The sequence below is a fragment of the Protomyctophum bolini genome (assembly GCF_963924005.1).
Source record: "Protomyctophum bolini genome assembly, chromosome: 3".
NCBI classification, from domain to species: domain Eukaryota; kingdom Metazoa; phylum Chordata; class Actinopteri; order Myctophiformes; family Myctophidae; genus Protomyctophum; species Protomyctophum bolini.
In genome coordinates this window covers 9,248,221-9,275,720 of record NC_137864.1, presented here as the reverse complement: position 1 = coordinate 9,275,720, position 27,500 = coordinate 9,248,221, and the positions used below count along the sequence as shown (strand labels likewise).

Here is a 27,500-nt window from a genome sequence, read left to right as displayed (position 1 = left end):
TAGGAATAAGTTTAGGGTTATTCATAGTTTTACTGATGTTAAGTTTAGGAATAAGGTTATGTTTAGGAATAGTTTTACTGACGTTGGGTTTAGGGATAAGGTTAGGTTTAGGCATAGTTTTACTGACGTTAGGTTTAGGGATAAGGTTAGGTTTAGGCATAGTTTTACTGATGTTAGGTTTAGCAATATCTGGTGGAGAGACCATTCCAAGGTCGCCGGATTTGACCTGGAACAAGCGTTCTTGTATTCCATTCAGTGCACAACAAGCTAGTGTGTGTTATTATATGAGTCGTTGGTGGATCTGTGTTGTAAATACTGTATGACTGTACCTACCCGCAGCAGTTTAAAGCTGACCTCGCTGGCAGCCAACAATCCAGTTAGTTTGAGAGTGAAGGAGAGGACGCTGGGGTCTGCTGTGGTGTTGTGGATCACAGAGTCTATGAAGACAGGCAGACAGGGGCAGACCTCCAGCAGCGACCCTAATACACAAGAGAACAGACTATTGTACTGTACTGTAGGACACTACACTGACTACAATAGACCTTCTCGTTCAGCAAATAGCTGTATTCATATCTATATTCTATATTACTGTCTTCACCTCTTCCCATCTCCCAGATTAATGCCATGCCACCAAAATGTGAAATGTCCTACCAACAGACATCCAGTGACCTTACCCTCCTTCAAAACTGCCATAAAAGAGCACATAATATGTGCAATTTGTATAAAGTCTAACCTTAACAACACCAGCAATGATCACCCCAACTGTTTACTGCACATAGTTTATTTATTGCTACTAATGTTGGTGTCAAAGTCTTCCGTATTATTGTATGTCAATTGTCTCTAATATCTCTATGAATGTAATATACCCAATGGAAACAGAAGGCCCTTTTGGGGATTTTTGTCATCCTTTTTAGCACCAATGTATAATCGCACCAGCACCACTGTACTTTTTGCAAACTGTTAATGCAGTATTAAAATTAAAACACACACACACACACACACACACACGGAGGGAGGGACAGAGGTATATAAAGTATAACGCCATGGTGGCCATTGGTCAAGCAGCAGCACTAACCATCTCTAGTCAGCCCAGTGAACCAGTCCAGCAGTTTCTCCAGGCTGGTGTCGTCATGTAGAGGCTTATCCAGGGCCGCCAGCACCTCACAGACCCGGGGCATCAACACCACACACTCCTCGTCCATGGTGCTGATGATCATGTTATAATGCAAGAAACCAAACAACACAAGTTACGGTCATTAGTGCATAAATGTCAACTTTACGGTTGTGTATGTTTAAGACAGCTGAGTGACCATGGACTCACATAAACGGCGATGCTGTCCAACATCAAATTATGCAATATAATATATATAACTATAAAAGAGCATGCACGGTTTTTTTGTTTGCTTTATATTGTTGCTAGCCGCTCCTCACTAGTCTCGCGGGAAATTGTTTCGCATAATAACGCCGGTAGGTACGTGGCTTGGTGGCTTTCCTTCTTGCTACGCAAAACGAGAGCAACTGCGTTTTCCGTCGATCTACATACCAAAAAAGACCCGACCGAAGCCGATCCCCATCATTTGCAGATCGGACGGTCTTTGCGGCGCAGCCCAGAATGTCGCGCACGACTTCCGGATTGACGTTTCCACTTTCCGTCCGCCGCCTCTTCCATTTTCACGGATCGCACATGGCAGCCACATCAGCCGCGAGCCGCCCGTCTCTGTAAAACCCCACGTTTAAAGCTCCCCTTTTTCTACAGAGACCAAATCCCCCTCTTAAATGCAAGATACGGTGGACATGGCGGACGACCCCGAGTACGACGAGGAAGAGGAGCCTTCGTTCAGCGACCCGGAGGACCACGAGGATGACATCGAGGACGAGGGTGAGCGCCTGTTAGGAAACCCGCCGGTCCAACTCGGCCTGCCTCAGTGCCTGGCTGGCTGCTAGCTAGCTCTGCTGGCTAGCCGTTCTGGATGACAGGGATGATACCGTGACGTCACAGACATTACGGAAGTAGACTAGTGTAGTGTCATGGGCGCCATAATAACAATAATAAGAATACTATTTTGTAGAATTTCATCACTTCTTTAACTTTAAAACTGGCGTGTGTCCCTATTTTGGGCTCGTCATTATGGGTGGAAATTTGTCAAAAGATTATATTTTCAAAAACAGCGGGACTGCGGGAGTAGCTGTTTTATCCCCATTCCTTCATTTAATGTATATGCTACAGTAGGATTTAAGTAGCTGGGCCTTCTTATTGCCATTTAAAAACCATGAAGAACCAAATAAAACAGAGCGGGTTTTTCCCTTAGAGTACCATAATTGTATGAAGGTTTTTCCACGCTGGGTGTCCCTTAGTTGTGACATCACTCACCGCTCCTTGGTGTTTTTTGTTACAGACTAAAGTGAGCTACTAGCAACTAGCCGAATAGCGTGTTTGATAGTTTGCCGGCCCTGCCCTGGTACTGCCTAGTCTTTTGAATTTCAATTACACGTTGATGTTCACTGGACTTTGATTTGAGCTAACATTGGTTGTAGCGAAATCATTTTGCTTAGCCTTAAAATAATCCCCTCCCAACAGAAACGCTGCTAAGTGTACCACAGTCAGTGTGACAGTCATACTGCTTATTCAACCGTTCAAAATGGTCCCATTCTGTTCTGCAAATGGCGCAACAGGGAGCTGAATGGAAGCGATTTTGCTGCAATTTGAAAAGATGATGATGTGTGTGAAAACGTGCAGATAATTGACATGACAGGACTACTATAAAACATAAAATAGCGGTAGCTAGCTTTTTGGAACACCAGCTGTTATCTTACCATCAGTGCTGCCTGCAGCTCTGTATTTTTTGACGTGTTTCTTGTCAAAGTGTGCAGTTAACAGCTCTATCTGTTTTTGTAGTCTTGCTAGGTGACTGAAACAGTCTTATGTACATACAGTAGCTCTGATCCATATAGCTCTAATGCCTTCATGAATAGCTATGGATCAGAGCTATATATAAAGCATATACTGCAGATGTACAAGCTCGCAATGTAAGGTGTCGTGAGTTTGTAGCACTGCTATTATTGCAGTGCAACACCATCGTACAATGAAGTATAAATATACTTAATAACTGACCTTTTTGTTTCCTTTGTCCAGAGCTGTTGGAAGACCTCCTGAGAGAGAAGCCCCTGGAAGCGGATGGTATCGACTCTGTGGTGGTGGTGGACAATGTTCCCCAGGTGGGCCCTGAGCGTCTGGAGAAGCTCAAAAATGTTATTCACAAGATTTTCTCCAAGTTCGGCAAGATCACCAATGAGTTCTACCCTGAGGCGGATGGCCTGACTAAAGGGTAAGACTGCATTGTGCTGCAGAGATTGTTATCATTGTTTAGTTCATTATTTGTACTGCTGAGTCCAACTTAACCACTATAAACCTAGTCTCGCATTTTTTAGAAAGATAATGTGACATCACCATTGAAAGTAATAACTGAAAACCTCCCCAGATGGCAGGCACCAACTGTCCATTGAACTAAATGGACATTAAACAAGGGCCAGTTGCTCGTTCTATATTTCCAGACAATCAGATCTCTGTCTAGTCTAAAGATAAGTCTGAGGAAATCAATATATGGGCTAGAGCATTGGGCAATAAAGGCCACTATTGCTTTGACAATAAATCCTATCCTCCCAATATGAAGAACTGGACTAATGAGCTGCCATAGCTGAATGGGTAGAGAATAGAGATGCTGCCTGGGAAATGGAAGGTACCAAGTTCGCCCCCTGGTCTGTGTCTCGAAGTGTCCGACACTTCACACTAAACGTCTCAGTGGCCTCAGTTACATGCACAAAATGTATTCAGAATGAATGAATTCATTCCGAACAGAGATTCATACCCAACTGTTTACATGGAACCTGAATACAAGTATTCCTATTCCTCAATTGTTTACATGACCAAAGCATTCATTCGGAATATAACTTTGGACTATAGAGCGTCACAGTCCCGCCTCCTACCAGGGCCCAGGAAATGATTCTCTGTTAATTTTCCTCATAGACTTTTCAGAAAGTATTTCTTTAAAGACGGTTACGCCGCGGACAAAGCCAACTCTTGTTGTGACAAATCATGACAATAAACACAATGTTTTGGGCCAAACAAAGAATTAGAAAGTAGAAAAAAACGGCAGGTTACAACACTTTTATTTTTATTTTTTCTTCTTTGTAATTGTTTGTTTGGTCCAAAATATTTTGTTTGTCATGATTTGTCACGACTGGAGTTGGCTTTGTCCGCGGCGTAACCGTCTTTAAATGAATACTTTTTGAAATGTCTATATGAAAAATGCATTGGGATTAATTTCCTAGGCCTGACGTCGTCATGACAGGGGGCGGGACTGCGACGCTCTCTAGAGATGGCCAACCCATAACTGTTATCCCTTAAAAAATAAATAACCGACAAACACCGCTATTATCTGAAAAATAAAATACAAATATATTTTGAAGCGCAGTCCCTGTAACCACACGCAAACTAAAAAACACGGCATCCATACACTGCAATTGGCAATGGCACTGTAATTCGCAGATGTGGTTTGTAAATAGCACATTTTATTATTGGGGGGGGCGGGGGGGAATGGTGTATTTGTATTTTTCTAATAGCGCATTTCTGCCCACATAAAATGTCTCCATATGGCCATTCCTGCTTGGACATGGGCATAAAGCACTATAGTCTACTAAGGGCAGACATGTGTAAAATAATACATGTATTCGGAATAAAGTGTTTATATGGTGATCTATACCGATTCAAACGGTATATACCACCCCTCCAGACCGGAATGAAAATTCATTCTGAATGGGATATTCTATTCCAATTGAAATGTTTACATGAGCATTTTTATTCTGATGACTGGAATGAGTCCATTCATTCCGAATGAATTTCTGCATGTACAGTAAATGGGGCCACTGGGTTCTGTATTTGACACGTGCCCACTGCTCCTAATAGAGGGTATGCACGTGACATCATCATCAAACCTGGAAGTTATGCAGGAATGCCTACTGAGTGGCAAAACACTACTTTCTGGCCTTGACAACCCATACATCCAAACAGAAAAGTCCTATATTAAACAATGTTAAACTCACTTTGCATGTTGCTTTGCCACTCGATGTGCCATTCACTTTAAACATGCGCATACACTCTATTGTTAGGATGGGTTAAATGAGGACATTACATGCATGTCCAAATTCCAGCTCAGTTTTAGCCACTATATTGTATCTAGATGTCACCACACGTTGGTGGAGATCTCTGAATGTCTGGCGAGGCTATTTTAAACCCGACGTCCCTATTTTGGGAATGTCATTATATAATTACTAGATGTTCAGGCTGGAACATCTAGTATTAGAAAATAGCAGATGTACAAGCTCACAGTGTGTCGCAATGCGATGTTGTGAGCTTGTAGATCTGTTTTGCATCGTGACACCATTTTGCAGCAAAGTATAAACTAGGGAGTAAGTGCTTAATGGCTGGCTTCTTTTTTCAGGTACATCTTCTTGGAGTATGGTGCTCCCACTCAGGCTCTGGAGGCAGTGAAGAACGCTGATGGCTATAAACTAGACAAACAGCACACGTTCAGGGTCAACGTGTTCACTGATTTTGACAAGTAAGTATGGAATGTTACGTAATGCTGTTAGCTGAATGACTCCAGCTGTTGTTGTGAACATTCACCCATGTCTGATTTGCGTGCTGGTTGTGTCCTCAGGTACATGAACATCAGTGATGAGTGGGAAACTCCTGAGAAACAAGACTTCAAAGACTTTGTGAGTGTTAAAATGGTGGATTTGCTCTTCAATTATTGGCCATTGCAACAGTGATCAGCTAAACGTCTGTAATCGGCCGTAGAAATGAATTAATTGAGTGTGTGTGGAGCCCGATCTCACCCAAACACGAATGTTAATTCCGTACATAGTATACATTACTAGAAAACCCCCAAATCCGTACATATTACACTACTACTGTTGACGGAGGCATGGCTTTCACCCCATTATCTCAGTTGGGGCAAATGCGCTCCCCACATTATTATTTATGATTCTGTTCGGGTTGCAACTTGGCTGCTCAATCAAACTGGTGGTAGCTCTCGTTGTTCAAGTTTGTTTGAGAGGGTGCCCCTCTGTTGCGGTCTATGGGGAGGATTTTAGTGTAATATGTGAGGAGAAGTGTGTACGGAATTCAATTCAATCTGTTATTTCAGAATCTGAAGACTTTATTGCCATGACATGTAAACATGTTAGGAATTTGGTTTGGTGGGACAGCAGAGTGCAGTTACAACAACATTAGGACAAGTGCAAAACAGGACAAGACAGTGCAAAGAATGTTTGGGTGAGATCGGGTTGGGGGGAGTGTGTTCTAGAGCCTGTGATGACAAACAACTAAATAACTTTTCTGACACCTCGTATGAGAGCAGAACTATTTGCTCCTGATTCTAACTTTTCTCTGAGGCTCACAGTTACCACTCCTCCTAAACGCTCAGTGTTTAGCCCTGCATGATATATCACAAGACCAGCAATTTATTGTATTGCCCAGCCTCTGCTCATAGTGTGTGTGTGTGTGTGGTGCGTTTGTGTATTCTCTAGGGTAACATGCGTCACTGGATTGAGGACCCAGACTGTCGCGACCAGTACAGTGTGATCTATGAATCAGGAGAAAGGACTGCCATCTTCTCCAACGACGCCAAGGAGCCAATCGTAGCCGAGGAGAGAGCGGTGAGTTAATTCATTCTGTGGCTGTAGGATAAATTAAATTACCCAGAACTGATAGAAAGATGCGAGTTGACATCCACAGGTGATTTGTCTGAAGTAGCTTGGCTTCCAGTTTAATTGTGTGTGTGTGTGTGTGTGTGTGTGTGTGTGTGTGTGTGTGTGTGTGTGTGTGTGTGTGTGTGTGTGTGTGTGTGTGTGCAGCGCTGGACAGAGACATATGTGCGCTGGTCTCCTAAAGGCACCTACCTGGCGACCTTCCACCAGCGTGGCATTGCATTGTGGGGTGGTGAGAAGTTCAAACAGATTCAGAGGTTCAGCCACCAGGGCGTCTCGCTCATCGACTTCTCCCCCTGTGAGAGGTAAGCAACATCACTCATCACCTGTGTGTCTAGTCTACCCACCTCATGGCTTAACACTACATTATCCTTTGTCATCTGCTTAATAATACACCTTAATCAGTTTACTGCACGGTTGATATCTCAAAAGCTGCATATTTTGGGCATGTCATAGACATAGGCAACCATCTCCACTATTTGTCTTTGGTCTCCCTCCTCTTCTATTGAGAATGTTTTATCTTGCGGAGTGCGGACTGGTAGGACAAATATTGGTTCAAGTAGAAAAGTAATATTTCCCCTGAACAAGCAGGTGTGTTCAATTGGATAAACGGCAAAAATGTCAGCACTTGCACAGGGGACCAGGGTTTTAATCCATGGTTTGACATGAAAGTTACAGTGCAGCATTTAAGTGGTTAAGCAAACCAGCACACTATTAATTACTTTATACGTTGCATCAAGCATAACAGTTACTAATGACATGAAAACCCCCAAACCTGCACACCCAACAATAGTATGGATGAATGTGAGCTGTCTGAAGTCTACTGTAATATGGTTTGTGTTTGCTCCCAGGTATGTTGTGACCTTCAGTCCACTGATGGACACTAAAGAGGACCCACAGGCCATCATCATCTGGGATATTCTGACGGGGCAGAAGAAGAGAGGCTTCCATTGCGAGAGCTCTGCACACTGGCCCATCTTCAAGTCAGTATACCAAAGCTTTTATTTCCAATCTCTCTCCCTTTAGCCATCTTCCTGGGCTCTGTTATTAAAACCTCATCCTTTAGATACAATGTTGTTTCTTATGTCTTGTAATGGTATTTCTTCTCAGATGGAGCCACGACGGGAAGTTCTTTGCCAGGATGACCCAGGATACGTTGAGCGTCTATGAGGCTCCGGTAAGAAAATGGACTAAAACACATTCTGTATTTATTTGGTGTGTTGTAATGCAAGCTAGACTAAAACCATCCGCTTCTCCCTTATAGTCTATGGGCCTGCTCGACAAGAAGAGTCTCAAGATCAATGGAATCAAGTAAGTCGACCTTAATATTTATAATACCGGTATATCATTAATTGTATGCTTTAATTTAAGGAATAAAATCATAGTTTCGATGTCTGTTTAGACTTGAAATGTCTGTTTACTGTGTTTGTGTGGGCTTCCAGGGACTTCTCGTGGTCCCCCGGTGACAACATCCTAGCATTCTGGGTACCAGAGGACAAAGACATCCCTGCCAGGGTGACCCTGATGCAGATCCCCTCCCGTCAAGAGATCAGGGTTCGCAACTTGTTCAATGTTGTCGACTGCAAACTGCACTGGCAGAGGAACGGAGACTATCTCTGTGTCAAAGTGGACAGGACCCCCAAGGGAACACAGGTACGGAAGGAGACGGGAACATCGAGCAGACAAGTTATTGGGGTAATCTAGTGAATGCTAATGATGACACTTGCATCTTTGTCTGTCAGGGTGTGGTCACCAACTTTGAGATCTTCAGAATGAGGGAGAAACAGGTTCCTGTTGATGTGGTAGAAATGAAGGGTATGTATGTACACATGCGAGTACACACACACACACACACACACACACACACACAGTTTGGTGTTGCCATTTCTGTTAGGACCCAGCATTTTAATCACTTTGTGCTGTCTCTTGAACTTTTGGGCATTTGAGCCCTCTCAAAGATAGAACAGCAACCACAACATCAAAACATGACCTCTCCATCTTCTGTCTTTCCAGAGCCCATCATAGCGTTTGCATGGGAACCCAATGGCAGCAAGTTTGCTGTTCTCCACGGAGAGTCTCCTAGAATCAACGCTTCCTTCTATCACGTCAAAAGCAACGGCAAGATCGACCTCATAAGTAAGTATGAGGCACGGCGAAACAACGCTTGCCATAACACCCTCCATTGAAACATTGAATTGATCAATGTCCTTCTCTTTTACAGAAATGTTTGACAAACAACAGGCCAACAGTATCTTCTGGAGCCCACAGGGACAGTTTATGGTGCTGGCTGGTCTCAGGAGGTCAGTTATGTCTGTGAATCGCTGTGATGTTTGAGAGAGAGAGAGAGAGATGCCGATGACAAAGTGCCACTGATGAAAAGCTGTAAACAAGAAACCACCTAACTCCAAATTTATTTTTAGTTGTTTTGGATTTTTCAGAAAATGAACAAACCATATTTTTTTTAAACTGCCTCATGAAAGTTGGTATTGTGACTTCACATAGTGTCAATTACTTGCATAAGTTGGGGAGAGGTGGTAGAGTTAGGTGCTTTAGCAGACTGTTTGAAGGTCCAATAGAGTTAAGAGGATTTTACACAGATGTAAAGGGTGTTCGATAGCATTGATTTATGAAAACAAAATCACTCGTGTGAAGTGAGTGGTGCTCTTATCATCATACATCATCACATTCAGTGCTGAGCCAAACAAATAATCACATTCTGTTGTACAAACGTGCCCCTCAAAATCTAATTTAGTTGACATATCGCTACATTAAACATTTGGTCACGATAAATGATTGTGAATCTGTTCAGTTATTGTCCAGCATTAACTATACTAGTCCACATGTTAAATTGTTAATATACCCGTGTTTTGTGTGCTGCATATAACTAACCTTTCCCTGCATGTGTGTGTGTGTGTGCATACAGTATGAATGGCGCCCTGGCCTTTGTGGACACGTCAGACTGCACCCTGATGAACATAGCTGAACACTACATGGCGTCTGACGTTGAGTGGGATCCTACCGGCCGCTACCTTGTCACCTCTGTGTCCTGGTGGAGCCACAAGGTACGCACAACAGGAAAAAAAATAGTCTGCACACTGGTGATACGGAAAAGCTCTGCTGTGTTTTTATTGCGTCATCGATGTTTCAAACAAAATGTTTTTATCCTTCACCTGGCCATGCACTACCTTACACACACACTTGTAGTATAGGACTGAGACGGCCAGATTAACCCTTTTAGGCCTGACGTCGAAATAAAAAAAAAGTTTTCTAAATCATGACAATTTTCTGAAAGATTTGAGGCACATTTTAACGATTTTTCAAAAATAGCAGACCTACAAGCTCATAGCGCGCCACTTTAGATCTGCTATTTTTCAATAGCTAAATTATAACATAATGTATGTAACCACCAAAAGGGGTTCCCGTTCAAAATGGGTTAAAACGTCTGAATAATATGCAGCTACGCCTAACACCTCTCTCTCTCTGTGTGTGTGTGTCTGTCTGTGTGTGTGTGTGTGTGTGTGTGTGTGTGTGTGTGTGTGTCTCCAGGTGGACAACGCCTATTGGCTGTGGACATTCCAGGGCCGCCTGCTTCAGAAGAACAACAAGGACCGTTTCTGCCAGCTCCTCTGGAGACCCCGGCCAGCCACCCTACTGCAAGTGGAAGAGATCAAGGTACTGTTTTGCACGTGCACGTGTGTGTGTGTTTGTGTCTATGTTCTAGACTAGAGAGCCTGTGATGACAAACTAAATAACTTTTCTGACACCTCGTATGAAAGCAGAACTATCTGCTGCTGATTCTACCTTTGCTCTGAGGCTCACAGTTATACCACTTCATGTGTGTTGGTATATTTGGTGTACTTGTTGTTTTGTAATCTGTATATATCTGTTGCTGTCCGGCAGAAACCTTGTATCTCAATATTTCATCTTTTTTGGTTTTTGAGCCCCACCGTGACATCATGTGGCAGCCAAGTCTGTGGCATGAATAAAGCAAACACAGCCGAGTGTTATCTATCTATTAATCTAATCTAATTTCTAATCTATCTATATATTTTTTCCACGTGTGCCTCTCTTAACCTTTTGCTGCGTTCTCTCCCACAGACGATCAAAAAGGAACTAAAGAAGTATTCCAAGATCTTCGAGCAGAAGGATCGTCTGAGCCAGACCAAGGCTTCCAAGGTTAGTCACCCTGTTATAATGTTGCTGTGAACATCTGGTAAGGGTGGCCCTCCATATCAGTATGCTGTTTTTTTGGGTCACGGACAAACTGTTATGGGTCCCCTTATTTTTGGTTTCATTACATTTGGTTGAATTAAAAACAATTCAATTATTTTTTTCCCCAGTAATTTCATGAAGAAATAAAATAAATCAAAGAAATTCCATAAATTGGAGTAGTGAAAATAGCTGATCTACAAGCTCACAAAGCGACGCGTTGTGAGCTTGTCGATCTGCTATTTTCACTAGTTTGGGTCCCGGCTGAATGTCTAGATTACTGGGATCATATCTGCCGTTCAATGCTAAACACAGTGTTTGTTTGTGTGTGAGTAGGAGCTGGTTGACAAGCGCAGGGGCATGATGGATGAGTATCGCCTTTACCGCGAGGCAGCCACACAGGGGTACCAGGAACAGAAGGAGCTCCGCCTGGAACTCAGAGGAGGTACGAGCGCCACCTACGTTTGACCTTTCTCAGTGACGCACAGGCGTGTGTGCTTATGAACACAAGCATCCTGTTACCTGTCAATCTTGGCGAGCGAGCACTGAACGACGTGTGTGTGTGTGTGTGCGTCTGTCTCTGTCTTCCAGGTGTGGACACAGATGAACTGGACAGTAACGTGGAAGACTGGGAGGAGGAGACCATCGAGTTTTTTATCAACGAAGAAATCATTCCCCTCGGAGATCTGTAGTCCCCTACGCAGGTAACGCGCGCGCACACACACTTGCCCCCATTCACAGTAGCATCTTAATAACAACCGTATGCAACAAAACCGTTTTAAAGGCCAGTCCACACTAAGGTTGGACGGTTTGGGACATTTTAAAACCCCGGTTTACTATTGCCAAAATACCGTGTTTTTCGGTTTTACCGTCTAATTAATTTTAACGTGGCCATGCGTTCGCATTATTTCATTGTGTTAATCAGAGACTGCTATTACAGTCTATCGCCACAAGATGGCCCCTTTCGCTATTGTAATGTCTCGTCAGTCATGTTCCTGTCTTGTCCCTCTCTGCCTACAGTGTATATACTGTAGCAGTGTAGCCCCCAGGAACAGGCAAACAGCGTTGCTGGTTGCCTGCTCCGAGTTGATCTCAGTGATTATTTTACCCATTACATTAGTATCTTATGCACGCGCTCCGCAGTACGGCGACGTATAATTAATTCTAGATTGGAAGTGGAGACGCAGCCGTTGTCTCGCATCAGATTATTTCAGCATGATCAACTGAGTTTAGTTCATGCCTCACAGAGAGTGGGCCAGTTGCTGTTGCTGATAGGAATATTTTTGCAATGCTGAGCTGCAACGAATCTGTTCTGTGACTGTCTGTCTCAGCATAGCTCTGTGTCTGTGCCACAGCAACAAGTGATTTTGTGACTTGACGTGAACCATACAGCGCACGCACGCACACACACAGTTTATTATTTAGTGCTTGTGTGTCACTTGGCTTCAGCGTTGCCTGTCATGGTGCACGCACGTTAGGGGGAGGCGGGCGGGGGAGAGCACGGCAAGTCTTGTAACTGGCACAAGAATTTAGTCAGACAAAGACGGACGGATGGATCATGCGATGCTGCCATTCTCCACTGCTTCCGTAAACAATAATCACGGCCACCCAACGCTCATGTCAGGTTAAACGGTTTGCCGGTTTTGACGGATAAAACCTTAATGAAATCATTAAACCGTATTAAACCGCGAAACCGAAATATCGCACAACCTTAGTCCACACCAATGCAACTCCTTGTGCAACGTGGAAAACATTACATTTTTAATGTAAATTCAGGTGTGCTATATTTCATCTTGGCATACAGGCTCTGCTACATATTTTACTGCCTGCTCAGAACAATTAAAATACTTTTATGTAAGTATGTGCAGAGAGATATATGACAACCCTGCAGGGGTAACGGAAGCCAAAGGTGATACAAAAAAGCATGTTCCAATGTACAAAAAAGCATGTTCCAATGTGCAGTGGAATGAGGTGAGCTCAACCTCTGTCAACATGTCATCCCTATTTTGAGTACGTCATAATAATAGACAAAGATTTTCCACAAATGTTAATACTGAAAATAGCTACTGTCTTCAAGCTAGCTACTGTCTACAAGCTCACAACGCATTGCACTGCGTTGTGAGCTTCTAGACTTACAAGGCCATCCAAGTTGATCCAGCTACTTTGTAGATCACCTCACTCATGTTAATTCCTCATAATCACCACAGGTGCTTGTCATATTTGTTGCTGTCTAGAAGAAACCACCTTTTGAGGTTTTGGATTTATTTTTTATTTTTATTTTTGTTGCATAAATCAATGCTTTTGAACACCCCTTATGTCTGTGTGTTGGTTAAAACATATTGAATCAATGAAGTATTGAAAAGCGCTTTGACAAAAACGCCACACATGAACAGAGTGTGCGTACATTTTGGGATGCATAACATACCAGTGGCTCTGTCTCCAGCAGCCCATCTGTGCGTGCGCGGGACGAGGAGGAGAGAAGAAGTGTCACGTTGACTGGAGGAGGACGACAACCACGCTGTGAATCTTGGGATTCGTTCTACCTTAGTGACATCATCAAAGCACGTTGCCCTGTGTGTCAGCAGCAGGGGAGAAGAGAGGAAACGTTTAATCTATACTTCGCTTTTTTTTTTACACACCCCCGACCCCCTATTTTATCCCAGTACTTGTATTAAATAATACCTTGATTCTTTTCTGGTTTCATTGATTGGATTCACTCACTTAACTTTCACCTGTGGTCTTACCGCAGAGGACTCGTCCTTCTGTGTGAGCCAGCCTCACGATGCTAGCGTGTTATCACATGCGTGCAGAGAGTGCCATAGCGGTGGGGAGTAGGGGTGTTGTGACCAAACCTGTAGCCTTGTTATTTAGCGTGCTGCTGAGGTGGCGCTACAGCGGTCTGTATCCTCCTCCTTTCAGACTAGGCCCCCACACAGGAAGGGGGATCAATGTGGGAATAACTTTAAATAAACATTCAAATACAATGTTCAGTACCTGTCTGATTATTTCTGCTATAGGGCTCCTCTTACAGCCAGGTCAAGATGATCTGATGCTAGTAAAGGAAGGTTACTCTGCTGTACGTTGTGTCCGCTGTGTTGGTGATTGAGTACTTGACCACTTGAACACCAGCATCGCTATTTTGCGGGAAACGTTCTCCCCCAAAATAGCTGATGTACAAGCAAGATATTTACAACGCCAGATATTGGTGTAGAGCGTAAACAAACGAGCATACCCACTACTGTTGCAACTAGGGTCTGTTATAGCAAGTATAGAGGGTTCAAGTGGTTATGTTTTTGGAAGTATTGCTGCGTTTTCATGTGTAAACGAGACACTGTATTCAGACACGTAATTCAGCGCCTGATTTCCACATGAAAGAGCAGCATCATCTGTGGTAGAAATCATCTAGGTATATTATTCGATGAGAAATCACTGATACACACATTAATATTTTAGGAGGAAAAGCTGTAGGCTACTGACAATTCGGAATCATATGCTACCCAAGAAACTACAACAAAGTGCCAAATGTACTAAAAACCAAAAGCACAAAGACTTCAGTGTCTGTAGGAGCCCTATAGACACACGTTGGCCGATCTCTTTCCACTACTGCAGGCTACTTGAGTTCAGTGACATTTAACATTTGTAAGCAAGGCATCCATCCACGATCTCTTCTAACGAGCCTGTAATAGTATATCGTCAGTCACTGTCGGGTGGAAACCTTGTACCTTGTCCAAACCGTTAGTTTTCTGAGAAACTTGCATGTTCCAATAGGTCCAACGCAGTTATTTAGTCGCAAGCTCTTAATACTTTGTATTGGTTCAATATTTATAAAATCCACATAAACTTTCCGTCATAGGAAAACATTAATTCATGACAAAACTAAAAGGTTAGATATGGAGATACAGTTATGTGTATGCATATGCGTGACAGCGAAGATATCACGGGCATGCAGATACATGCAGATGTGGTTAAAAAGCCAAGTTGCTGTGATTTAATGTTCAGTGCTCTGCCCTTCTGAAGAATGTGTGTACTCCCAATGTTCTGAAATGTCCTAGATTCCCAGAAAACATTTTTCATTTTGTATAGTTTTTGTGCTAAAAGACAATTGACAATATTGGCTTTTATCATCAGATACTTATCCAGAGAGTGACTTACAAAGTGCACAATTACAGGAAATGGCATGAAGCCTAGTCAAACAATAGCCAGGTTAGACTACAATAGATGGCTGCAAAGAAATTAGGAGGATAGTAGGGCAAGCAGGCAGACATAAAACAACTAGATCTGTCTACTCTAAATCATGCTCTATATATCAAACTTAGTATTGGCACAAGCAAACAACTTCCATCTTGATTAAACAACTAGCATAAATCATAATAAAGAATGTGGAAGAAATTAGTTCTATAGGATTTAGGTGGAGTCTGGAGAGATGAATTTTCTTTAGGCTATTATATCTTCCTTAATTGATCCTTGAAGCGCGATAATTGATTGAACCACGTGTGAACAGCTGTTAAAAAAAATCATTGCCTAGCTGCATGTCATTCTTGACACTGACAGTCACTGATGCTTTAGGCTTTAGGGATTTTGGGAGGAGGAGAGAAAGTTTTGTCAGGCTCAGCTGTGTGGGCGTGTTTACAGTTCTACCCTATACTTTTAGGTGGTGGTCTTCTTATACACCAACTCTCGCGAGGGATAGGTTTATAGCAGCCTGGAACTTTTTAGGTGGTGGTGGTCTCTCTCCCACCTAAATCTCGCGAGGTGTGTTCTTTCTTGTGTCGGGGTGACCGCTGCTGCGCTCCTCTCCTTACCACCACCCGGTCTCTCCTCCTCACTGAACAGACGAGAGACAACAACAAAGAACGGTCCAGTCAGTCCTCGGTCGATGCAGCATGAAGCTCATCTACAATGTAAGTAATATCAAAATGCATATTTACACACCCCGCCGCTGTAATGTAGGCTACAGTAAATTATATAGATCCCCAGAACTTGATCTGTGACGTTGTCTTCAGGTTGCTTCTTCTGAGATGCGCCCGCTGCTGTGATTGTAATTTGTGTGAAGCGTGTTATTGGGACATACATGCGGCTCAGGCCTCAGGGAACACATTTCGAGTAGAATGAAAAATAAATTATAACTAGCATATTATGCATTCGTTGGCCATTGGCATAATGGAGAGAGAGAAAGTGGCGTTGCAAGAGAGAGAGAGAAAGAGATCAGAGAGTGTGAGTCTATACTATACTGCGGCTAGTGAAAGGCTACATTGTAACCTGTCTCTGCTGTATAAATTAAGTTTGTTTTCGGAGGGTTGAGGGCAAGTGGTGTGTGCGTGAGAGAGAGAGAGAGAGAGAGAGAGATGGAATAGGGGGGAGGGGGGGAGAAAGAGAGCAGCAGCAGTGTGTTTGAGGACTGGGTGTACAGGGTTTTCTCCTCTGGAGTCTGGAGTGACAGAAATAGGTTCATTTGGTCTACGTGGAGTTTCTTGCTCTGGGTCTGAAACCAAAAGCAACGTCTAGTGGAAAAAGGCACCACAGAGAGGAAGCAGATCATTTCCTCTGTCAGAACACGACCTTATGATTCGATCCTCTCATCTTTTATTACATGCCATTATTTCTTCCCCCCTGTTTTTCCACCGAGGAGGCACACACTATAGCCTATTAGGAGCAGCATGTCTCTGTCTCTGTTTTTCTGTCTCCCCCCCCCTCTCTCTCTCTCTCTCTCTCTCTCTCCTTATGTGTTTACATAAGCCCTATTTTACACTTTGTCGTATAACGGTGATAACTACTTTTTATATATGTGATGTACACCATGCTTTTTGTTATTGCTTAATATAAATCGCTCTGGATTAAGAGTGTCTGCTAAATGCCTAAATTGTAATTGTAAATTGTAACGGTGAGCTTGTAGATCGGCAATTTTAGCTTAAAAAAGTTTCATCTATAAATGACATGGCCATGAAAATGTAGGCTCTCACTCCTCCATGGGGTTAATGTGGTCAACGATAAGAAGAGCCATTCAGTCAGCAGCACGTCCACCCCCTACACCCCACCCCACCCCGTTTGTTCACATCTCTCTGTGACAGCTCAGCACCCTGGAGCAGGTCCCACATTCCCACAGTGCTCCCTAGACCGTTTCAAACTGTACGGAACAAAGCCTCCTGGCATGCAACGCTGATGAGATGTTTTCTATAGCGCTTGAATGACTTCACGATGAGTGCTGGTATTTTAATTGCTATAGTATATCCATCTATAGCTAGGTATAATTGATTATCGTGTTTACAGTGTGTCTTTGTTTGACTTTGTAAGTTTGATGTCGCTTTGATGATGTGTAATCTCTTCTGTGTATCATGCTGACATGATTTGTTATAGCTGGATAATAACAAAGTCATTACAACGGCCAAAGCGTAGGCCTACATACCATGTTTATTACATTTGTCTGTTTAAACCGTTGCTCAGGGTGAGGCATGTGAGTCAGGCAGTGCTCGCAATCTTACAATTGGCAACATTTCCTGTTCATCTTTGCAGTGAACAACCAACAGGAAGCATCTCCTTCCGTCAGAGATGTCACCATGGTGCCCAGATACTAGACCCTTCCTGTTTATTGACCAATCGCGGCAGCTCTGGATCCTCCGGTAACCATGGGAGCCTGGCGTGGACTGCGAGTGGCGTTCGCCGTGGGCTCTGTGTTCATGATTCTGCTGATCATCGTGTACTGGGACGACGTGGGCGGGGGGTTCAACCTCTACCCCCTCCAGCAGGGTCCTAGGCGTGAGTCGGTGGTGCGCGACCCGGTCTTCAGCTCCTCCCACCCTCTGCCCCGGGCCACGCCGGGCGGCTCGCTCTCCGTCGCCGCCAGCACGGTCCGGCCAAGCACGACCTTCGCCGCCGCCGCGGAAACCACTCCTCCTTTCCTCCAGCCGGCTGCACGGGAGGAGACAGAGAGAGAGGAAGAGCACGGCGAGGATGAACGAGAGGAGAGGAGAGAGGACAAGAGGGAGGAGGAGGAGGAGAGGGAGTACGCTGAAGAGAAGGGACAGGAGGAGAGGAAGAGGAGGATCTTGGACATGTGTGCCGCGGGAGAGGATTGGGTGGACTTCCCCGGAAAGTCTCGGACATTTGAGCAGATCCCCAACAGAGAGCTGGACCACCTCATAGTAGATGACACCCACCAGATCATCTACTGCTATGTTCCCAAGGTACTTGTGTGTGTGTGTGTGTGTGTGTGTGTGTGTGTGTGTGTGTGTGTGTGCGCGTGCCCGTGATTTTCGTTCTGGTCGGCTAAAGTGCCTTGCCGAGTCGAACATAATCGACGCACGAGTACATACGCAAGTTACGCAACGGAGGGTGAGAGAAATTTCTCCCTTGCGTTGCGTTAGTTACGTGATCCGTCTCGTTCCGTCGGGTTGAGATCTGATCCCGAGCCTACGCAACCATATTGCTTGCGTTGCGTACCTTGCGTCGAGGACACCCTTCCCACCTGGAGGCAGCAGAGAGCAAGAAGGCTTTTCCTCCTCTGCTCGACCGCTCTTGAAAGAGGACAACACTTCCTTATATACATGTATAAAATAAGCATGCGTTTTTCGTTTGACTCCCCCATGCAAGGAACAAAACGGACTATGTATGTAGAGGCCTTAAACAGGCAGGGAACATTTTCGATGACGTCACTGTTGTGCAACACCGAGAATTGCACAACAAGCGCTCCCAGGCTGTAGAGCGATGCGACCGGTTTTGATATCACTAACTTGACAGAGATTAATCAATCTTCGTCTCGGGCACATGACCGTACTAAGTACCATGACGGACATCTACGTCATGGGCCCCGAAGCTGTTAACCACTAACCCCATGAAATCGCATTTCCATTAATTTGTGTGTAGTCTGGACCCTGCAAATGCATGGTTGGTTGCGGGAGTACAGCGTTGACAGACAACCCCTTCAGCCAATCAGCGTAACAAAAAAGTGACATAATTTCCAGTCTCCAACCAGCTATTTCAAGCGGTCATTTGTTAATTGAGTGGTCTTCTTTCTCCCAAGTTCTCTCAATTGTTTCTATGTCTCATTGTGCATATTGCGTATAGCTTTTTACCAGCTGCTATGCAATAGCAAGCTGAGTCTCGGCAGTTATAGCGGACCCCCGCAGATAATAACAGTGCAGCTGGTAATGAATTGATTTAATCAATTCTTGTTTCTTTATTGATTGCTTTTATGGCTTGACCCCGTCTTATCGCTGTATTTAATATCTGATATTTATATAGGAGAAGTGTGTGTGTGTGTGTGTGTGTGTGTGTGTGTGCGTGCATGCGTGCGTGCGTGCGTGCGTGCGTGTGTGTGCATGCGTGCGTGCGTGTGTGTGCATGCGTGCGTGCGTGCGTGCATGTGTCTATGTGAAAATATTCAGCTGATGCATTTCAAATGCTGTCTGTCTATCTGTCTGTTCTCCCTGGTCATGGTTGTGTCTCTTCTCCTCCTCCCTCAGGTAGCATGTACCAACTGGAAGAGAGTTATGGTGGTGCTGTCTGGGTCTCTGGTCTCCCCCATGTCGGGAAGACCCTACACTGACCCCGAATCAGTACCTCCTGACCTGGTGCACAACTCCACTCTCCACCTCACCTTTGCCAAGTATGACGCACGCACGCACGCACGCACGCACGCACGCACGCACGCACGCACGCACGCACGCACGCTTAGTCCTCACACATCTCATATTTGCCATTGACAAAGGAGAAATTAGATCATTATGTGCCTCAAATTATGATGACGTAAATTTGTGGCAACGCAAACATTAAATGCCATTGACAATAAAGGGAACATTTATAAAGGGAATAATAATAATAATAATATCTTTATTTTTAATTCACCATGGGGGTTTTCTTTTTTTGCATTTGACAATCTGTCTTTGAACTGACTTGACTTTTGGAGAGGTGGCGTGGAGAGTCGAAGGAGGCTGGGCGGGACATGAGGCTGAGAGGACAGACACAGCTTTCTCTACCCCTGGGGAACTGGCACATATATTATTGGTGCATGCGTGTGTGTACCCATGCCTGTGTTTTTCCATTTGGCCATCTCTGCCCGTGTGTGCCTGCTTTTGTGTGTCTTTTATCTGTACACGGTAAAATCCTCAGTGTTAACCACTTTCAACTTGCCGTTTCGGCATGACATTATAGGTGAGGCTTCTAAAAAGGTTTCACAAATTTCAAAATGTACAAAAATAATTAAAATTGCACAGTTCACAGTTCACAATGCATCACACATCGCAGTGCATTGTGAACTTGTAGATAGGCTATTTTCGTTATTTGTTGCTAGTGTATAACGTTAAAGGCGGTTAAACTAAAGCAGGGTAAAACGTGGTATAGGCTACATAAAGCTGACCTTATATATTATAATACAACGTGATTTAAGCAACACAGCTGCAGCTAATCAAATGAATACTGGGGAAAAAGTAGCTGTCCGCCACTGCAGCGTTTAGGGGTTCAAATCCACTTCAATGCATCCGGCTTGCCGAGCATCTTGGCCATGTCCTGGTGGCGAGGGTGATGTTTGTCAGTGTAGCCGTTTCGACCGAAAATCAACCGATAGTTCCCAGTAGGTTACTTATTACGCCGATCTTATCCAGCCGTTCGGCTCGCCTGGAGCCTACTGGCTGCGATTGGCGTTGATGTTGACACGTTAACCGATCTTATCGGTCTAGTCAGGTATAGCCTACTGAGCCTACTGAAAATGACAAGCCTCCTCATACCCTCCCATAAACATAACCGCAAGCATAATATTAACGCATGTTTGCCAACCTTTTTCAGTCGGCAGAGCATGCCCATACTCGTCGAAAACAATCGTACTGATACTAAGTGATCACTGCGGTCTTGTCGATTGATATCAGTCGAAACGGGTGGTCAGTGCATGCAAGCAGTGGGACAAATTAAAGATTTCTTTCTGTTTTGTATGTGTCTATGGAGTTAACATTACTCCTATTTGACCGCTGTTTCGGCACTGTAGTGCCGAAAGGATTTCGTCTCGTCAGAAATTTTCAGTAGCACCGAAGAGGCGACTTTAGGACGGTACACGCCCCCCCCCCCCCCGAAAATGACGTCACATTGTAGGCTCTACAGAGCCGAACTGACTTCTATTCGGCTCTAAAATAGGAGTATGAATCGGCCCGAATAGACCCCCAGGTGTGGTTAGAATATTGAAATATGTCTTCCCTGTGCATTTGGGAATAATAACAAAAATTCAACGAAAAATCGTTGCCCTCCACATTGTTAAAAGCCACAATGGAATTGTAAAGTCCTTTGTGGCGGTTGCTTGAAGATCTGCAATGAGACACACGATGGCCGCTTGGCTAGGATAACTGTAGCCTCGGAAACCCAGACGTTTTATACCCTGGAAGAAAGAGGATAACTGTAACTTAACCTGGAATAAGTAGATTTCTCAAAGACTCTGACCTCGAATAACATTTCCACTAGGGTGGGGTTCTTTGTGCTATTTTTCGGTGCCAACTCTTTCACTTCTCACACTTTTACACTGTCCACAGGGCTTAAAGTTCTCAGTCCTTTGGACGGATTTCAGTCCTGAGGATTTCATAGGGGTCATTTAATGAGATCTGTGCAGATTTGCAAAAAATCATTTTCAGTCTTGGGATTTCTTTTGGCTTTAAGCCCTGCGTCGAAATGGACACTTTTTTGATTGGCAATTTGCATTGCAGTGATTGCACTGATAATAATTATTAATTGTTTTATGACGAGATAGGCGAGACACTTATGAAGCAGAAGCACTGACTGTAAAAAACACTGTTTTTACCTCTGTTTACCTTTGCTCTGTATTGTTTTAACTTTCGTTTAGTTTTATTTGCCTTGTATAGAGCGTTGCAGTCCCGCCCCCTTTCATGACGACGCCAGGCCCATGAAATGAATCTTTCCCATAGACATTTCAAAAAGTATTTATTTAAAGACCTTTTAATAAGTGTCGTACGAAGCCAACTCGAGTCGTGACAAATCATGACAACAAACACAATATTTTGGACCAAACAAATACTTACAAAGAAGAAAAATAACAAAAAAAGTGTTGTAACCTGCCGTGTTTCCCCCAAAACATTGTGTTTATTGTCATGATTTGTCACGACAAGAGTTGGCTTTGTCCGCGGCGTAAACGTCTTTAAATAAATACTGAAAAGTCTATGAGGAAAATGAACGGGGATTTATTTTCCGGGTCTCTCGAGGGGGCGGGACTGCGACGCTCTATTGCTGTACACAACAGTACTTTTTCTTTTTCTTACTCTTTACCTGTAACTTTGTAACCTTAACTGCTGTGCCGCCTCTGGGTTATCCCACGGGATAATCTGTAGTCAGTCAGTCAGTCAGTCAGTCAGTCAGTCAGTCAGCCTGCCTGCCTGCCTATCTGTCTGTCTAGACTAGAGCTACCGGCGTAGGGTCCATTGGGCCATTTCTGTTAGTAGCGAACCTATCGCCAGAATTGCGTTGACCGTTGTGTTCGGACTAACAGGACTTCGGATCTATGGGCCGTCCCCTTTGTTTACATGTAACCTGAACTTGAAAACAAACTACAAAATCAGTCTAGGGTATCCTGCCCTATTTCTTTACATTTGTACACTTTTTTACAAACGGATAATTAACACTGAAGATTTTAATGTGTAGGATCTTTACGAAGAGCTGTGCAATGGGGTAAAATGCTAAGACTGTGACAGCTACACACGATACGTCAGTTGTGTAACACAGTGTGCATGTGAAATATGTGACTGAACTGCACACAGTGTAGTGTGCAAACACTGCACACAGTGTTTAACTACGTTTTGGTGGGTGTATGTTGTGTGTTTCTGTGTCTTCTTGTATGTGTGATTTACCAGATTTTGGCGTCATTATGGTTCTCTGTCTCGCCACTTGATGGCGCTGAAGCTGCAGCATTACACCAAGTTCCTGTTTGTACGAGATCCCTTCGTAAGACTCATCTCTGCCTTCAGGAACAAGTTCGGAAGGTAGGTGTGTGTGTGTGTGTGTGTGTGTGTGTGTGTGTGTGTGTGTGTGTGTGTGTGTGTGTGGGGGGGGGGTGTATCTTTGTAGATATGAAGAAAATAGATGAAGTTTCCATTAACTGAACAGAAGTTCTATGGATAGCCATGGATAATAAAAGTGTGTGTGTGTGTGTGTGTGTGTGTGTGTGTGTGTGTGTGTGTGTGTGTGTGTGTGTGTGTGTGTGTGTGTGTGTGTGTGTGTGTGCGTGCGTGCGTGTGGATCGGAAGGCCCAATGAGGACTTTTACCAGCAGTTTGGCTCTGTCATGCTGCGTCGGTATGCTAATGTTTCTGGAAGCATGCCAGCGACGGCGGCCGAAGCATTCGCAGCTGGAATCAGACCAAGCTTTCAGCAGTTCATCAAATACTTGCTGGACCCGCAGACTGAGAAGGAGGCGGTCTTCAATGAACACTGGCGACAGGTACAGTACAGCAGAGCACACAGAGTTGGTTGTTTGTTTAACATGATTACAACTGACTTTTAAAGCTGCAATCTGGAACTTGTTTTAATGAACAAAACATTATTTGAAGCAATCTGTATGGTAGAGTATATTAATAAAATATAACTAGTATATCTGTAGTGGGTGGAGGTAAACTCCCTGATACTCTTCCAATGAGACATTTAGAACTTGGCGTCAGGTAAGGACACCTAAGCAGCACATGCCTCAAGTGTGTGCTACAAAGTAACCTTTGCCAGGAAAACCCAGACAGTACAACCCACATTGCAGCTCTTTACTTGAATTGGTGCCCATGTTTCCAGCTTCTTGTCAGGAGGGAAACGGAATTAGGTTACCAGTCATTTTTATATTTTTCAACCACAACATTTATAGTCTTTTAGGTTTTTGCTTCTTTTATTCATGTAGCCACTTGTTTTGGGGGTCTTGATCAAGCGTCTTGGAATGTCTGTCCGTCTGCCATTTCGCCAGTCAATATTGTCTGTACCAGAGTGTAGCGTGTAAGTGTAAGAAGTAGGTAAGCAACTATATATCTACATTCAAGAGGAAGATAAGCAACTTTACATAACTCCAAGAAGAAGCAGGCAACTAGTAGTAATAGCTATTATCGCTACTTATACTTATACTTATACTACATTATACTTTTGTTCCCCATCTGACAGGATTTGAGTGACCATTGACTTAGCCAGCCAGCACGGCTAACCAGCACCTAAGATAATCTTCATAACATAAGGTTTTAAGCTTCAGTGGTCCTACTCCCCAGTCCCCAGCCATGTGCACTTGTGCAGTTGCCCTGAAAAGAGAGATGCAGTTGGAAAGTAATGTTATCCCATCTCAAAGTAACTGCACACTTCCAATAGTTGTCAAAAACACTGGTGAGATGAATCAATATTGATAAATACAGTGACTCTTGGTGTGATTTAATGTTTGCAAGCATTGAAGAGCACATCTTGACAAGTGTGTCTCAGCGTTATTACATTGGTTTGTTACATTTATTGACTTTGCTGCACAGAATGGAGTGTTCTGTCCATCATGCACACAAAATAACATATTTAGCAAATATGTTGCAAATACTGTTTAGTGTCCATGAAGGACAGAACATTCAGAAAGAAACAAGTATAGTATATAGTCATTTCCATCACAAAGTATGCAGGAAGGAGTGCAGACTCGGAGCTCGATCAAGGGGTGCCTTGTTCCTGGTCACCGTGTAGGTCATCACCAGTGTAACGTTTGAATACAACCAGGAGCCAGTTGAATGAGCGCAGAAGTGGAAAGACATTTTGGGAGGTTGAAGACCAGTATTTGTTTGTGCAATATTTACTTAACATTGACGTCTAAATACTGCTACTTGTTTGATGCACACAGTCACTTACCGATACCAGCTTGTTGTCGATCATAGTGTGTTCAGTGTGGAAAGACTTCCCAGGCATTCAACCACTGATGTATCATCATCATCATCATCATCATCATCATTATCGCCTGCTTAAATTTCACTTTCCAGGCACCACTTGGTTGGACTTGGACTCGATATGGCTTTCTTCCACCGGGAACAGTCCATGACCACCTTATGGTCGATGCCGTGTGCTTTCATGTCAGTCAACTCGGTTGTCGTTATGTTATGTTAGGCCGGCCGGTGGGTCTTGTTACCTCCAAGTTAATCAACCCAATCATTGTCTTCCTTCCTTACACAGTCACATGATCACAGTCTGCCTCTCCTCACCACATCCACTATGGTCCCCATCTTCGGTCTCAGCTCTGCGCTGGTCTTTCTTTGACACATCCATCTGCTCACCATAATCTCCGCTCTGTTCAGCTTCTCTTCATGCTCCCCCTCAGGGGCAGGGCCCATGTCTCGCTTCCAGGCATCATGCCACTTCTTCAACCACTGATTTAAAGTTCTGAAATGGCGCAAAGATAGGATCCCAGTGTGTGGGTTGTGTAATGTGAAGTGGAAAATATGTTGTGGTTTCTCTGTTATTGTGAAGAGGTGGACAACACCCCTGTGTTATTACTGCTCATTTGAGTCATGACACAAAAGGGGGAGACTATTAAATTAGTATGAGAGGAGGAGGTGGATGCATTGACAGTGGAATGAGGTGATCTGGTGTTGTACAGTGCAAAAAAAAGTCAACCATGCAATAGAGACAGAGAAGTCATGTTTTTAGTACCATAATCACTTATGGTACAATTAATGTTGTAATGGACCGTGTGTGTGTGTGTGTGTGTGTGTGTGTGTGTGTGTGTGTGTTTGTGTGTTTTGCAGGTGTACCGTCTGTGCCATCCATGCCAGATACAGTATGATTTCATCGGCAAGTTGGAAACCTTGGAGTCGGACTCTGAACAGCTGTTGAAACTCTTGGGTGTCGACCACCTGCTCCACTTCCCTTCCGGCGCACGGAACCGCACAGCCACCAGCTGGGAAAGTGATTGGTTTTCACGGATTCCAGCGGAGATGAGAAAAGAACTGTATGAGTTATACGAGCCGGACTTTGAACTGTTCGGATATCCAAAGCCTGACAGTGTGCTCCACCGGTAGCCCTTCTCACAGTGCCAAAGATGACGTGTTGGGTCCAATACCTCATCTAGCTTCATGCCAGTAAAGCCTTTTGATAGACCGCTCTGTAATAGCCATGGCATGGCTTATATTCCATACATTGCATGTAGGCTATTCTGTATACACAGCCATAGAATGCGGAATGAATTTCCTGTGTGTACTCACCGCCCAATAATTCATTTGTGTGACTTGGGGTCAGCTCTTGTCTTGTAAGTATCATATCCATTTGAAAGGTTTGGCGGGGGGGCGCCCGAGTACAGAGTGGTTTCGGCATGTAGCCTACCCTACCACATAGGCTCTGCTGCACATCACCCTTACCTACACTCCTTGTTTCCTGTCTCTCTTTCCACTGTACTATCAAATATATATAATATAAAAAATCTGAAAAAGCTAAACAATTAAAATAAAATAAAAATAACTATAGGCCTACAGTGCTAAATTTGAATTCACCCGAGATGAATCCCTCCACTTAACTTTCTCGCTGCTATCTACGTTTATAAACGTACTATAGCTAGGCTATCGGTTCCTACTGGTGCTATCTACGCGTATGTTCGCAGACAACCGTATACTCCATATATGAAAGCGGCCACCGTTCATTTACCTTTTAGCATTGCTCCGGTTAGTATGGACAGTCCCCACCAGCTATGGGATTTTTAAATCCAGCTCCATTGAGCCTCCATTATAACAGGATTTTCAAAGCGCTGTATATCTCAAAAGGTCCATGGTGAGCCGCTGCGCACCCGACGGTCGTAAATAATTTGTGAGTTCGTATCGCTGAGCACATGCAACTGGTTGTAATGATAGCTAAGGGGTCTGACCCATAGAGTAATTCATGTCAGTGGAAGTTGCTCAGTGGCGTTTTGAAGCACCCGGAAGAACCGTCCATTTTGACCACCAAAATTTGGTGGTCAAATGCGGAAGTGCAACCGAGCGCTCAATGTTAAAGCCCAGCTGCACGGGGTTTCCCGGTCATGAATCCACGGGTCCGCCTGTAGTCCCTCCTCTTACCACTAGGGCCCAGTGCTTCAACGTTGAAGAGCCTCACTGGGGCCTTGGTCTGACCTAATGCGAGTGAACACTGTGCTTATAACAAAAGCCCCCACCTTCCTGAATAACCCGGAAAGGAAACAAGGGGCAGAGTTAGAGCGGACTGGCATTCCTTACGTGTGCTTATGCTGCCAACTAGTGGCAACTATATATTTAAATGCACTGCCTATGGCTGTGCATGTGTGGTATAGGCCTATACATGCAATGTATTGGATAGCAGTCATTTTTGGGCTATAGCTCTGTAAATTATCATTATTGTCTATACAGTAGTTTGCTATACCTCAAGTGATTGAAGTGCCTACCAGAATTTCTTTATGCTGTCCACATCTGTCTCAGTTTGCTTACAAAGAAACAGGCCCGCTAGCTCATTTATCTCCACTTTTCATGTTCAAGCACTTTAAGTTGTGTTTTGTTAAGTCAAAGGAGGTTCAGGAATCAGAGCGGCTCAACTGGACGTTTGAGTAGG

General features: G+C 44.0%; 3 protein-coding genes across 5 annotated transcripts in view; 2 read left to right on the top strand and 1 right to left on the bottom strand.

The window, feature by feature from the left end:
- Window positions 1–1,542, bottom strand: part of brat1 (BRCA1-associated ATM activator 1) — a 6,711-nt gene extending 5,169 nt beyond the window's left edge. Inside the window, exons 1-3 of one of the 2 annotated variants that reach the window (XM_080760167.1) lie at window positions 1,322–1,542; window positions 1,076–1,206; window positions 334–479 (exon numbers count right to left, since the gene is read on the bottom strand). In XM_080760167.1, the coding sequence (XP_080616293.1) occupies window positions 334–479; window positions 1,076–1,202 (273 nt within the window). In that variant the 5' untranslated portion in view covers window positions 1,203–1,206; window positions 1,322–1,542. Of the gene's footprint in view, window positions 1–333; window positions 480–1,075; window positions 1,281–1,321 lie in introns of those variants that run through there. The other variant, XM_080760166.1, reaches the window with a different exon arrangement.
- Window positions 1,543–1,650: 108 nt separating this feature from the next.
- eif3ba (eukaryotic translation initiation factor 3, subunit Ba) lies at window positions 1,651–13,669 on the top strand. Of its 2 annotated transcripts, none has more exons than XM_080760172.1 (19): window positions 1,651–1,879; window positions 3,134–3,326; window positions 5,499–5,618; window positions 5,718–5,775; window positions 6,589–6,717; window positions 6,916–7,073; window positions 7,620–7,751; window positions 7,879–7,945; window positions 8,033–8,079; window positions 8,211–8,421; window positions 8,511–8,583; window positions 8,782–8,904; window positions 8,990–9,068; window positions 9,692–9,830; window positions 10,315–10,440; window positions 10,867–10,944; window positions 11,314–11,422; window positions 11,569–11,681; window positions 13,424–13,669. In XM_080760172.1, exons 1-18 carry the CDS (start codon window positions 1,777–1,779, stop codon window positions 11,667–11,669), a joined length of 2,046 nt encoding a protein of 681 aa, XP_080616298.1. In that variant the 5' UTR covers window positions 1,651–1,776; the 3' UTR covers window positions 11,670–11,681; window positions 13,424–13,669. The 2 variants fall into 2 exon arrangements, with proteins under 2 accessions (XP_080616298.1, XP_080616297.1); XM_080760171.1 differs by having other exon boundaries at window positions 1,652–1,879; window positions 13,421–13,669.
- Window positions 13,670–15,673: 2,004 nt separating this feature from the next.
- LOC308313199 (carbohydrate sulfotransferase 12-like) overlaps window positions 15,674–27,500 on the top strand; it is an 11,925-nt gene continuing 98 nt past the window's right edge. The window contains exons 1-6 of the mRNA XM_080760181.1: window positions 15,674–15,878; window positions 17,488–18,158; window positions 19,437–19,579; window positions 22,815–22,943; window positions 23,208–23,400; window positions 25,697–27,500. The exon at window positions 25,697–27,500 is cut by the window's right edge and continues 98 nt beyond it. Coding sequence (XP_080616307.1) covers window positions 17,601–18,158; window positions 19,437–19,579; window positions 22,815–22,943; window positions 23,208–23,400; window positions 25,697–25,969 — 1,296 coding nt within the window. The 5' untranslated portion in view covers window positions 15,674–15,878; window positions 17,488–17,600 and the 3' untranslated portion in view covers window positions 25,970–27,500. The remainder of the gene's footprint in view (window positions 15,879–17,487; window positions 18,159–19,436; window positions 19,580–22,814; window positions 22,944–23,207; window positions 23,401–25,696) is intronic.

Excerpts from the sequence above, each read along its gene's own strand:
- eif3ba (XM_080760172.1), top strand. The coding sequence starts at position 1,777 with ATGCAAGATACGGTGGACATGGCGGACGACCCCGAGTACGACGAGGAA. Across the intron at positions 7,074-7,619 it reads GACTTCTCCCCCTGTGAGAG|GTATGTTGTGACCTTCAGTC; the intron begins GTAAGCAACATC and ends GTTTGCTCCCAG. Across the intron at positions 8,080-8,210 it reads CTCAAGATCAATGGAATCAA|GGACTTCTCGTGGTCCCCCG; the intron begins GTAAGTCGACCT and ends GTGGGCTTCCAG.